Source organism: Gymnodraco acuticeps, unplaced genomic scaffold (assembly GCF_902827175.1).
Source record: "Gymnodraco acuticeps unplaced genomic scaffold, fGymAcu1.1, whole genome shotgun sequence".
Classification (NCBI taxonomy): domain Eukaryota; kingdom Metazoa; phylum Chordata; class Actinopteri; order Perciformes; family Bathydraconidae; genus Gymnodraco; species Gymnodraco acuticeps.
This window is the reverse complement of record NW_022990938.1, coordinates 1071110-1084779: the sequence shown is the minus strand read 5'-3', so window position 1 is coordinate 1084779 and position 13670 is coordinate 1071110. Positions and strand designations below refer to the sequence as shown.

The window sequence follows — 13670 nt, the reverse complement described above, 5'->3', positions numbered from 1 at the left end:
AAAACCGTCGGTTTGACGCCGTCCTCTCGGACTATGAACGCAAGGAACGTTGTGTGGATGACACCATCCACTATGACACCGACCCCGTGTTGAACCCGGACAAGCTTCAGTTCGCGAAGAGGTGCGTCAATTTAGCTGGCTTCAGGGTGTCGGAATCTACCATCGAACCGCTCCCGAAATACTTGGACGCCATCCGGGACTTCCCCACCCCAGGCTCCACGACGGACATCAGGAGTTGGTTCGGCCTTGTCAACCAGGTGGCTAACTACGCCCAGTTGCGTGACACAATGGCTCCATTTAAGCCGTTCCTCAGCCCACGCTGTGTGTTCCTATGGTCCCCTGTTCTGGAGGAGGCCTTCCAGGCGTCCAAGCAAGCCATAATGGAGGCCATCCGCGAGGGCGTGGAGATCTACGACATGCAGAAGCGTACCTGCCTCCGCCCTGACTGGTCCATGCGTGGCATTGGCTACTTCCTGCTCCAGCAACATTGTCACTGTGCCTCGGGCATACCGGACTGCTGTCCAGGTGGATGGAGGATCACCCTCGCGGGTTCGCGTTTTCCTGTCCCCCCGGAGCAGCGCTATGCGGCTGTCGAGGGAGAGGCCCTAGCTGTGGCCTGGGGTCTGGAACAGACGCGGTACTTCACACAGGGGTCCGACAACCTCGTCATGGTCACCGACCATAAGCCGTTGGTGAAGATATTTGGCGACCGTACGCTGGATGAGATAACAAACTCGTGTCTGTTTAGACTCAAGCAGCGCACCCTCCCATGGCGCTTTGACATTGTGCATCTGCCTGGCAAGAGCAACTGTGCCGCTGATGCCACGTCGAGGCATCCTTCCCCCTCGGGCTCAGCGAACGGCCTCTCATTGGGGCTGTCGAGCGGGCCTGACGCCGTGGAGTCAGCACTCATGGCCTCCATCCGCGACGACGCACGGGAGCTCGGAGCCGTCTCTTGGCCCCTCCTCGCACGGGAGACAGCGGCTGACGGATGCCTTGGCCACCTCCTCCAACTCATCGAGCAGGAGGGTGGAATTGACGTTAGTGACCCTGCCCTGGCGAGTCTGTCATCGGTCTGTGAGTCCGTCTAGGCACAGGACGGCGTCCTGCTCTATCGGGACCGCGTCGTGGTCCCCCCATCCCTCCGTGGGAGAGTCCTTTGGCATCTCCATGCCGCTCACCAGGGGACCTCAGCGATGGGGCAGCATGCCCGAGCCATAGTTTTCTGGCCCGGGATGTCCGGGGACATTCAGGCCACCAGGGACAGGTGTGCGGACTGCAACCGCAATGTTGCTGCTGGTGAGGCGTCCTCTGACCTCACCGTTCCTACGGGTGCCTTCCTGGGCACACCGCTCCCGGTGCCGCAGTCGCCACCGACGCTGCCCCAGCCTACTCGGCCAGGCCGCGTGAGGAGGCCGCCTGCACGTTACGAGCCAGAGTCCGGCAGCTGGATACGGGATTTAGACCATTAATCTATTCCGGCCCATAGTTTTCCGGTCTGGGGGGGATGAAGAGTTTATCGCCGGCCACTAGGGGGCAGCGTCACTGCTGTCGCTGTCCGGATATGCCGTGCTCTGACCCGGTAGTGCCGAGCGGCCATTTTAGTTCAAACATTGTTCATTCACTCCGCCTCGAGTTGAGACGTTCATCCACTCATTCATGTAAGATTGTTTCCACTATTGTTTGGTGTGTCTATACTCTGTGTCGTTGTATTTGTATTGGTCATGACATGCATGGATGTAGTACTTTGTCAGCTTATCTTGCTGCATTGCTCTGTTTCAGGGTGTTGTCATCCTTGTCATTAAACTACCGAAACTGACATTGAGGAGTGTGTTTCTTCACCAGGGACCATTCCCTAACCTTGCTCCCTCCCAAACCCATGCAGCCTCGCCACACAATTGCTCCAGGCCATGTCACTTATTAATTATTTAAAAACAGTATTGCACATGAAATTCATATTCAGATATTTCCCATTATCTGCTGTCAGATCCCCCTCCCTGTCTCACTGCTATCGGTCATTTTGGTAATGATCTGTATTCCTGTGGCATTAGGTTGGTCAGGGCTTGTGCCCATTGATGCGACGTGCCTGGCATGCTGAGCGAGGTTACACTGGGCTGCTGTGTTTTCCCCACTCTTACACTGCTTCACTGGCAGGTGATTCCTCTCTCCTCGCTTGCCTACTCCCACTACCTTCAATAATAACATCTGTCTTTTCCAGCAGTATACAAATGCAACTTTTTTTTCAACTGGTTTGGTTATTCGATATTTACATTGCACGCTCCGGCCATAGGCTCCGGCCCATTAAACGTTCAAGGATAGACACATTGCAGCAGTGAGCACAGTTCACTGACTCAATAAATTATGCATCAAAAAACATGTCTTGGAATTTCACTGGCTGTATTGCAGTGAGAGCAGTGTGCCGTTTGAATTCCAAACAAAATGGCTCCCCCTAGTGCCAGAGACAGTTGTGAGGTCTCATCAAGCAAATGGTTTTAATATAAAGCCATCCATCACTGTAAGCCAGCCTTGAATTAGCAATGCTATATTAGCTTTTCATTCATTTTTGGTCAAATGCAATACAATGTAACCCTTTTCTATGCCTGCACTGACGAACTCCCAGCTATTACATTTTGCACTCTCAGCAATGATTGATTTTGAGGCACTATTAGACCCGCTTAAATATGAAGGAATATAGCTTGAATTTTACTGGAATTGAAATCCCTTAAACCCTCATCGTCCTCTATTTGGCTTAAGGACCTGGTATTCTTTCTCAAACTTGAGAAAATAACATGTACTCAGAGGTTCTGTGGCAGTGCTTGATGGATTATTTCAATAACCTCCAAACTCTCCCCACTGCATAGAGGAGGAATGTTATTTATATATATTTGTATTCGCTGTTATGCACTTTTACCAAATGTATTTATTTCCATTAACTTTGAATACTTTCCTCACCTTTTTTATTTATTTACCTACATTTTTTTACTGTTTACTTGATATGCATTTGATTAAACTTGTTCCTTTATAGGTGTTTACAAGGGTTAGTTCTGGAAGGAAAAGAAGAAAAAAGGAAAACCACTGTCTCAATTGTGACACTGTATGATGTCCTTCAATAAAAAACAAAATATGAAGGAACATATTTTTGAAAAAATTGCAAAAAATCTGGTATATTGTGTGGAGTGTTCTCCATTTAACCTCCCACTATGTACTTTAAACATTATGAATGATTAAAGCTGCACAAAGAGCAGCAGTGCTGTCCCTGTCCTGCGCCCTGAGGGCTACCTGAAGCCTCTTCTGGAAATGAGTATGGTCTTAGCGCTGGGCCATCTTGAGGCTAAAACATGTTAAATATTCAAGACATCAAATTACTGCATGCAGAAAATGAAACGCACAAAAAATCATGTGGACCAAGGCAGTGATGGAAAGTACCCAAGTACATTTACTTAAGTACTATTTAGAAATACTTGTACTTTACTTGAGTATTTACATGTATGCTATACACACTACACCACTACTTAAATAACTCTGCCCACTGCTCCTTATAATATAATGGATTACAGGGACCAAATTTCGTGTTTGTTGCAAATAAAGACGATTTAATTTTTGTTAAATTGTTCATGTTTTCCATTGAAAAGCAGAGTTGGACGTCTGCAAAAAATAATGCTTTTTTAAAGTATTATAAAGTTTTTAAAAAACGATTGTGTGAATGTCTTGTGAAATTGACTGCAGATGCAAACCCTTACATTGCATTGACAGAGCACCATTTCTAAGTTTTTTAAAAACTTTTTATTTCACTGTTTTATCCAACGGGTCATTTTTCTTTCTGTATTTTATTCGATTAATACAGATTTTGCAGGTAACTCAGTAAGAAGCATTTTGTGCTTTTGCTTATAGATTCCAATAGCTCATTTTTGCTGAAATTGCCTGCTTCCTCCTGAAGTGATTAAGCAGATACTAATGACTTTCTACGTCAACTTTTGTTCATGGTCAAATGTTGTCCTTGTAGAAGTCTTCTTGTTGTCTGATGAGACTGTCTGCGCAGTATGTGCGGGAAAATCTTCCTTTGGCAGGACTATTAGTTTTGGTTTGGGTAAAGATTGGCAAAGAAGAGTGTTTTGAAGTCTACCCACGTCTTGAGAGTGCTTGTGGATCAAGGCAGATCTAAAGTGACAACTACACAATAAAAATGCTGTAAAGAATAATCAGTCATGTTTGGGGTTCAAGGCTGTAAACCTCCTAATAATAGGATACAAGCTGCATATAAAGGAGAGGTAGATTTGAATTCTGTAAGTCTGATGTTTGTCAAGTATGCTCTGGGAAGAGCAGTGCTGACAGTTGGACCGTGGAAATGGCAGCATGCTGCATCTGTGATATTTTCCACTCCTAACAAAAAATCTATTTCTGTCCCGTCAAGACAAATACAGAGTAAGAGATATAACAAAAGCCAGAAAAGATAATTAACTGGAATGGTTACATTTCAGCTCTTTGTTAGGGCCAAGATGAAAAACGTTGATTATGATATAAGGCAGTCAGACTATTTAGTGCAAACTGTGGATGACAGATGTGTGTGACCTAAAATCCCAGAGAGAATCAATAAGGCTTAATTAGATGTAACAAGTTTGCTTTACTGACAAAACTGAAGGTAAGAATACAATGTTATACCTATAAGGGAAGAAAATTGGAAAATGATGCCTTACAACATTAAAAAACTACATTTGATCAACAACTTAAATAATGCAACATGTCGAAAAGACTCCAGACCACCTCAATTGCAATGCTGTAGTACAACAATTGATATCCTGATGCCTTTTACTATCCAGAAAGCTTACTGATACACATTGTTTTACATAATAATTAATGTTTTCCATCCGGCTGCATTACTGATTGAAAATGCAAGCAGTGCTTATCATCAATGCCACTGACTGGATATATTTTCAGCGGCACACTAAAGCTGGTTGGCAAATGTTTAAACATTCACCGTATCTTCTACAGTTAGTGAATCGTCCAAATAGGATTGAACTCTAAAAGGACCAAGGATTAGTTTACAACTCAATGACAGAAAAATGATTGCTAATTATTCTGATTATTGATAATCGCTTGAGTATAAGCCATTCTTATTGATCTGATGTTTACTTGAAAGCCACAAACTGCATTACTTGTCACACTTTGGATTATCAACTGGATTTGGTTCTCTCATTTGCAATTTTGTCTGGGAAAATCTATACTCCTTGTACCTCTGCATATAGGAAAACACAAGCAAAGAAGAACTAATTTAAACCTCTGTTATATCCCTTTCTTCTTACACAAACCCTTGTTGTTGCCAAAAGCAGAAAACATGGCAACAAGCCGACCCTAGAAAATGTATAGATCAGAAAATGTGCTTTTGTCAAGTGTGTCTGTTATCTTGTAAACCTTAGAATTGCTACACACAATGGTGTACATATTCTGCATGGAAAATGAACCCACATCATGCATTTTTTTTAGAAGACAGTATTGTATATTGTTGTTTATAATCTCATTTTTCTAATGCATTATATAATAATAAAATAACGGCATCAGAGCAGAGGACTATCTGTTGTATCAAAGTCCTTTAATCACAGCATCAAAGATGAATACAATGATGGCATCAATTGCATCACAGTGACCACTCATCACTATGTCAATTGCATTATAGAAGTGTATCACAATAATAAAGGACGTGGTCACAGAAGGCTATTGCAGCAGAGAGGCCTAATGCCATCAGCTCTATAAAGATCCATATGTTATTACAGGTAGTTTTAGAGGTTGGACTCAGATTTTTTTTTTTTAAAGTAGCAGTACCATAATGCAGTGCACAATACATCAATGGAGGAAGCATTCAGATCTTTGAAAGTTGAAAGTAATCAGGAAATGTGATTGAAGTTTTAAAAGTAATTTTTTTCAATAACATTCATCTGAAAACTGAAATAAATTCAAAATTATAAAAAAGAAATACTTAAATAATTAAATGGAAACCAATTCAGTTTATTTTAGTGTATTACATACATTACATCATTAGCAAATTGTAAGTCAATAAATGTTTGGTCAAATCATCAGACTGATTCATAATTGTAAGCTTTAATTGGATATATTGTTGAGTAATGTTATATTTTATGACAAATATAACATTTGTATAATCCTTCTTTATTTCAATATTAATGTTGTTATTATTATTATTATTAGGTAGTAGGGTAGAAGTATAGGCTACCATGAAATAACACGAAAAAACCCAAGTAAATTGTAAAAATCATCACAACGCTGCTTTGTTACTAAATGTATAACCTGACAACATTGTATCACGTTTTTATCAAAAAAACAGAATTGTTTATCAAATTTGCATGGTCGTTCAGTATAGCACATCGGATCCTATATAAATATAATATATCTTATATTAATATATTATTATTATTATATATCTATAATAAATATAAGGATTATTATTATTATTATTATTTCCCAACAACTGTTTACAACATTACACTTCAACAATGTAATCTAATAGACATTGTTCTCTCTATACATCATAATATAGAGCCCACCGTTCTGTTGCCAGCATTACGGGCGAACACACGCGAAACCTGTTCCTGTTCCCTGATTGGTCAGCATTGCCGGGAAACCTCCTCGCGACATCAGCCGGTATAAATACTCCGAGCCGCCTTGTTTTTTACGCAGCCCCGTTTTATGAGGGAAAATGTATCGTCTCGGCCAACAATCTATCTCCAAGATCGCCTTCAATTCCTTTTTATCCGCTGTGCCACGGGAACATTTTCATTTTACGAGACAATATAATAAAAACTGGTCGAGTATTGGCTGATTTTTGATCATATTATACATTTTTCTGCACGAAAATGCCGAGGACTAAGAAGAAGAAAAGCAAGGGTAAGTAAGCGAGCGACCGCATTGCTTTGGCCTAATTTATTCGACATCACCATGCCGACGGTAGTTGTAGTTCTATTCGTGTTTTCAATCTATGTAATAGAGTTGGACGTGCTTGCAGAAAGAACTACAGACGCCATATGCTGGCCTACGTCAAAACACAAAGCTGGCTAGCCGTGGGCAGACAACGCATTGCTCTTACAAAACGTGCCATAATATGATGCTTTTGCCTTATAATTATTGGCACACAACTTAAGTGACCTTAAACGAATGTTTAGTTCCCATAAGCCTCTAACTGATGTCGCTATTTACAAGCTAACGTCAGCTAGCTAGTGTCAACTCCACACTAGCATAATAACGTACGTTGCTAGGTGAAGTTAATTTAAGCAATCACATGTTGACAGTTGACCGTGTTTAAAGCATTAGTAGACAATTTGTTACCTTTTTGTGGGCCTACAAATTAAAGACATTATGTAAGCTAACTCCAATTAGGTGAAGTGAGTTCGTCTTGTCTGAAAACACTGACCTCAAATAATCTTTACCCGAATGTCTGACTCCTATTCAGTCTGACTGAAGTTGGCTGACTTTACATAACCATGTATGGAAGATAACCGTTTTTATATTGGTTTGTAATAGAGTTGTTATTATTGTCTAGCAACAGAAGGCAGACATTTTGCACTCCAGACACCAGGGTGGAAAAGAGGCGGTGCCCGGTTCTCAGTCGTGGAGGAGAGTCCACGTCAACAAATAGAAATAGCCTCTTAAGTGGATAAAATAGCCTTTTTCCAAATTAGCTGACAGTGACTTCATATAGCTTTCCTCATGACTGAACAAGTCCTTTTTTATTCTTGATTGTAATTACGTCAAAACGTGTTATTACAGTGCCAAGCTCACCAGCATTTTGTTTCAGAGGTTAGTTCAGGTCAGGCCTGTTTAATCTGGTTACAGTGAACGGACATTAAGAAAGTCATTTCCTATATATTTTTTTTCGAACAACCAAAGCTTTATTGTTTTGAAATAATAAACAGACTCAAGATGTCCACACCCTTTCTTAGCTGTGATTTTTCACACTCTTCATGATTTTGGTAAGAACCTTTTTAATATATTCACCATTGTCTGACGGCCATGCAAGTATTCTGTGTTTTGAAGGGTCTGTTTTAAACAGGATTTAATTCCAATTAATAATATTTTGACAAGTTCCCTTCTACACTGATACTCATTTGTACTCTGATTAGGACTTACAAAGACAAATAGCCTTATGTCCTACTTGTTGCTTTCTGTTGTGCTTCTTGACTATCCCAGTTTAATATCTTCCCTATTCTGAACAGTAGCTTATGTCATGTAGTTCAGTTGTGTTAACCTGTGTCCCTTAACCTGACCATGATGTTGTGTTTACACTGTCAACACGTGTGTGGGCTTCCCTTGACAGCATGTGGCATTTTCATGAGATAATGAAAGTACAGCAGGATAAGGTGTACAAAGGACATAATGCAGATTAGATTACTGCAGTGTTTTTTGTCTACCTGTGAGCAGCTGGTGTTACATAATGGACTCGCTGTACTAATGCATTTGATTAGGCTGAATTGTGTTTTCTATACTTGTGTTTATTCAGGGGGCCAGCATGGAAATGTGCAGCCTTTCAGTGATGAGGATGCCTCCATTGAGACCCTCAGTCATTGCAGCAGCTACAGTGACACTGCCAGTGTGGCAGAAGAAGGTAGGTTTGTTTACCTTTGAACATTGTGTGTTTTATGTCTGATTCTACTTGTGAGTATGTATGATTTTGTGTGTGTCTGCATGAGCCAACACTTGTTGTACACACAAGAAAAGCAAATTTTGGGCAAATGTTTGCATTAAACTACCATTGTTTATTTTTCTTGAAACAAAGACCACCCTTAACATTTAGACAACCCTACTATGAAAAGTGCAATTCATCCAATGTGTCAATACTGTGTAGTATTATGGACAAGTGTCTAAATGTTGTGGTGTTGCCAGGTGGCGAGGCCAGTGAGGACGCAGCCCTGGAGGATTTCCAGTACAAACTGAAGGGGTTCATAGATAGCACGGTTGACAAGAGGTAATAACAAGTTCAGAGGTATTCAGTTAAGTTAAAGATCCTGACAAGTCTATTCACCATGTGTTTAGTGAACTTATATCAAAGGAGGGATGCACCAGCAAGGCCACGTTATTGCTATTGTTAGAAAGGAACACATTACAGATCTTTTTTTATAATTTGATGAGAATGAGGTAGATGAAGAAAGAGAGATTAGCAGGAATGAATGATTGTACCTGTTTCCTCAGTGCGAAGACCAGGCAAGGAGCGTTGGATGGGCTTAAGACGGCCATGGCCACACGGATCCTGTACGAGTTCATCTCCGAGAGGAGGATGACCATCACAGACAGCATCGAACGCTGCCTCAAGAAAGGTACCAGAAAAGATACACAAGCAGATTCAGCTGTTGGATCCATTTGATATTTTTGGGCGTTCTGTGATAAGTTGATTACCTTCCAGGAAAAGGAGAGGAGCAGCGAGCTGCAGCTTCTTTGGCCTGCCTGCTGTGTATCCAGCTGGGATCAGGCATCGAGAGCGAGGAGGTGTTCAAGACTCTGAAACTCATCTTCAAAAACATCCTGGCAGATGGATCTGCCAACATTCAAGCCAGACAGGCCGTGAGTACCAGAGAATGTTTGACACAAAGCATTCCATATTATGATTATAAGACGTTGGTAGAATGCATCAGGAATCAGTATCTGTTACAATGTGGTTGTTTTGGTTTTTCTGTATGTGTTGAACAAATCTCTTTTTCTCTTATAGGTTGCAACAAGTCTGGGCCTCTGTACTTTAGTGGCAGAAGATGACATTCTGGTAAGTCATAATTATACTACACTTTCTAGCATTTCTTTTTGCACTGTGCAAACCCCAGTCCTGATATGATCTCTTCTACTTCCTGCTGTAGGACGTGCACGCTACCATGGAGTGCTTTGAGAACCTGTTCACCCGGTCCTACGCGAGAATGGATGGCACCTGTCCTTTGATCAGTCCCCAGACGAGCCAGCTCCACACCAACGCCCTGCTGTCCTGGGCTCTGCTGCTCACCATCTGCACTGCCAACCAGCTCAAAGACGTACTGCGCAAGTAAGACCCTCTGTCGACCCTGAACTAAATCTGACAGCATACACTTTTTTTTATATTATACTGCAATCCAGACCAAGATAAACGCTGAACAATTAATTTGTTGTTATGCAGACACCTGCCAAAACTGCCAAGATTGTTGGAAAGTGATGACGTCAACATGAGAATTGCTGCAGGGGAAACCATTGCGCTGCTCTTTGAGTTGGCCAGAGACATGGATGCTGTAAGTTCTTAGGAAGTATCAGGAATAAATAACTATGGTTGAATTCAAAAGGTGCTATTTTGGCGCTATTATGCATCTTAACTCATACATTGAGTCTGTTGGCTGTCTGTTCTTTGAAATGAATGCAGCATTTCTTTCTCCGTGTCCCTTCAGGAGTTTGAGTTTGATGACTGGGATGAGCTGTGTGACAAACTGAACGCATTGGCCACCGACTGTAACAAACACAGAGCAAAGACAGACAAGAGGAAGCAGCGGTCGGTGTTCAGGGACGTACTTAGAGCTGTTGAGGTGGGTGTTCTTGAGACAAATTAAAAGGGACTTTCTTACAGAATGATTAAAGATTTCTGTATGTAGCTATTTTTCTCACATCCATCTTCTATTATCCTTCCAGGAGAGTGACTTCCAGCCTGAGACCATTCGATTCGGCACAGAGCGCATGATCATCGACAGCTGGGTCCGAAAAAGGACATACGATGCCTTCAGGGAGTTTGTCGGCTCTGGGATGAACTACCACCTACAGGTGCATTTTTATGAGTAACTCACAAACTTGAAATGTGAATGCATGCGGCTTGACTTTTCCATTTAATGGCACTGCAGTGTTCCTCCTGCATTGACGCGGCACTAAAACACAATAGAGATCTGTAGTCCTGCCTGATGCAGGGAGACAACACTTGCAGCTTGATTTAGGATTATGTTAAAGAGAGAGAAAAAAGGCAGTACAAGAAGCTGGTTGGAAAGTATAATGCCGGGTCAGTGCTTGGGGGAATGTTTTTTACAAGGGAAGATTAGACGATGGAACATATTTTAGTGCACGTTACTTTAAAAGGTCTCTGAAGTGAAGCAAGCTGCGGTTCGGATGTGTGTTATTTTTGGTAAGTCATTTCTAATTAGTTGTATTTGACTTCTCAAGGCAAATGAATTCATCAGAGATGTTTTTGAACTGGGACCACCGATGCTGGTTGATTCAGCCACGATGAAGGCCATGAAAATCTCTCGCTTTGAAAGGGTATGCACAAGTTATTCAAATGAAATGAATCGTTTTGATGACATTAAACATGCCGTCTATAATGGACTTTATTAACATTTTCTCTCCTTTTTCCAGCATCTCCACAACTCTGCTGCATTCAAGGCTCGGACCAAGGCCAGAAGCAAGTTCAGGGACAAGCGGGTGGACGTGGGAGAATTCTAACATCTGTTTCTTTTTCACTTGTAATACCCTATTTATCATGGTTCCCTGCTTTTTAGGTGAATTATCAAGAGGTTTAGTCAATGTCCTCCTCGCTCAAAATCTGTTTTTGTGTTTCGGACATTCCCTTTCTGTAGATTTTAAAAGGTGGCGCCGCTATCACATTCTCTACTCCTGTAGTGGACCAAATTCTTTTTACATCCTTTTTAAATCTCTAGAAGGTGAACGTGCGATAATCAAACAGTAGTTATTGAGCATCTATCCACATAATCAGTGGTGTTGTACATATAGTGTATATTTCTTTGCTCCCCATGTTAATAATCATTGTGGCCTTTTTTTTTCTCAACATAAGTTATATATACATTTGCCAGACTTAATCCTGCACATAGGTTTAATTAGGTCATAGTAATGTTAAGATATATTTGTGATCCAACCCTTTGATGGATTTGTATTTAGTTGCACTACCTAAGTGGGTTACTTCTGTAGAACCTCGGTTAAAATATTGTGTTGTCCTTTTTATGTATTGGGTATATAATTTCAAAAGAGCAAAATGGTGAAATAAACACTAAAGCTGTAAGAGATGAAGTCCTTATGGTTTCTTATGTTTATGATACATTACACTGTACTTAAAGGGGCCCCATTGTGCTTTTAGGTGTTTTCCCTTTCCTGAAAAAAAAATCCCAAAGTTCTCCATGGCGCTCCAACACATTGTACGTGAATGGCTAAGGGGCAAGACACCTACAAGTGTTTGACGAATCACAACAGAGTCAACCAGCTAACCAGAGCAGACTGGGCTCTGGTTTCAGACAGAGGGTGAAAAGACTGGGTCCCCTTTAATGGACATGACTGACCAAAGATTCATTGATCAAAAATATTCACAGGAGGCTCAAAGCATTATATTCCATAGCTGAAAACCCATGATGGAAGTTGTCTTTAAAAATCCTGCCAGATATCTGAAGGTCATTTCGAGCGAAGGGGCAGTACACATCTTATTGATTTTCTTCTTCCATACTTCAAAGTGAAGGATGTTGCAGTCAAGGTGACAGAGGCATTATAGTGAGTACACCCCGTCTGCACTTTATAAGACAAGTTTGTCAGTGAAACTGTTGAGGTAGCACAGGAAATAAAGGAGGTACTACTACATTGTACATTTACTCCCCCCAGGTCCTGCTCTAAGTAAAAATGGTCCATAACAGCAGCATGATAAAGGTTAATGTGACAAAGCGGCAAATAGTCCCATCAATAACTTGGCCGGTGGAGTGGACACCTGCAATCGATGCAGCTTCCTTCTTCAGGTGGAACAAAATTACTTTGAGGAGGACGCTGGGACTTGGAGTTTATACATTTTCACAGCCTCTATGTGGCTTTTTCTCCCATAATGGTTGTTAGTATAAAGGACTTCCATGAGTCCCTCAGCTTTTATTGAAATTCCTCTTATTTAAATCAATAGATGCATCTGGGCAAAGACGAGCATAAATCAAGTCTGTTTTTAAAGCTTTAAAAACTCCCGCACTTCATAGCTTCTTGGTAATACACTTGTGTGTTGAACAAATTCCTTCAACGTTGTGGGGGAAACTTCTGTGTCACCGACTCAAAGGAGACACAGGGAGAGCTGGAGCTTTGATGGTTTATTTGGAGCTTCGGCCGGAGAATTCACAAAACAAGTCAAAGAGTCAGAGGTTCTGACTTCACGGTGGAGTTGCCACGTCAATTCTGAAGAACTCTACGCCCGTGTATTTAGCTAGTTCAGATAGAAGAATCAACATTGTGCATAACAAGATAGAATCATAACACCTCTATCAGCTGACGCCAACAGGGAGACAAAACACTGAGAGCACAGCAGCCAAGGTTACAGGTGCGTTCAGTCAGGACAGTATGAACTGATAAACTGGGTCAAAGTTATGGGCCTTAGAAAAATATTTCCCCAACAATCGTGTTAGTCTCTCAGCAAGTTCATTCTGATCAAGAGGATGAACCCTAAACTGCAAAAAAATGCTGATAATGTGAAGAGGGAGACCTTTTAGCATGGCACAACAAGTCCTTTCTTGAAATGTGCTTTGTTTAAATCCTCTTAAAGAAAACTATGTACACCTTTCTCTAAAACCTGAATAAGTGATATAGTAATCTGTTGAACATGGTGATGAGATGATATTGTAAAATGATTGACCAGATAGGATTCAAATATGACTTCATAGATATAGCATTGCAATAGCGACGATGTTTGCCCCATCAGGTGA

The 13670-nt window shown here is 41.4% G+C and overlaps 1 protein-coding gene across 1 annotated transcript; it reads left to right on the top strand.

The window, feature by feature from the left end:
* The first annotated feature begins 6658 nt into the window (after positions 1 to 6658).
* On the top strand, positions 6659 to 12018 carry ifrd1 (interferon-related developmental regulator 1). Its single transcript, XM_034234306.1, has 12 exons — positions 6659 to 6894; positions 8504 to 8608; positions 8887 to 8968; positions 9193 to 9317; positions 9404 to 9561; positions 9707 to 9757; positions 9849 to 10027; positions 10139 to 10247; positions 10401 to 10535; positions 10639 to 10767; positions 11158 to 11253; positions 11350 to 12018. Exons 1-12 carry the CDS (start codon positions 6864 to 6866, stop codon positions 11434 to 11436), a joined length of 1287 nt encoding a protein of 428 aa, XP_034090197.1. The 5' UTR covers positions 6659 to 6863; the 3' UTR covers positions 11437 to 12018.
* The last annotated feature ends 1652 nt before the right edge of the window (positions 12019 to 13670 follow it).

What these genes read in the sequence shown, in the direction of transcription:
- ifrd1 (XM_034234306.1), top strand. Translation starts at nt 6,864, where the DNA reads ATGCCGAGGACTAAGAAGAAGAAAAGCAAGG. An exon ending in TGCCAGTGTGGCAGAAGAAG is followed by an intron (nt 8,609 to 8,886) that starts GTAGGTTTGTTT and finishes TGGTGTTGCCAG; the next exon opens with GTGGCGAGGCCAGTGAGGAC. An exon ending in AAATCTCTCGCTTTGAAAGG is followed by an intron (nt 11,254 to 11,349) that starts GTATGCACAAGT and finishes TCCTTTTTCCAG; the next exon opens with CATCTCCACAACTCTGCTGC.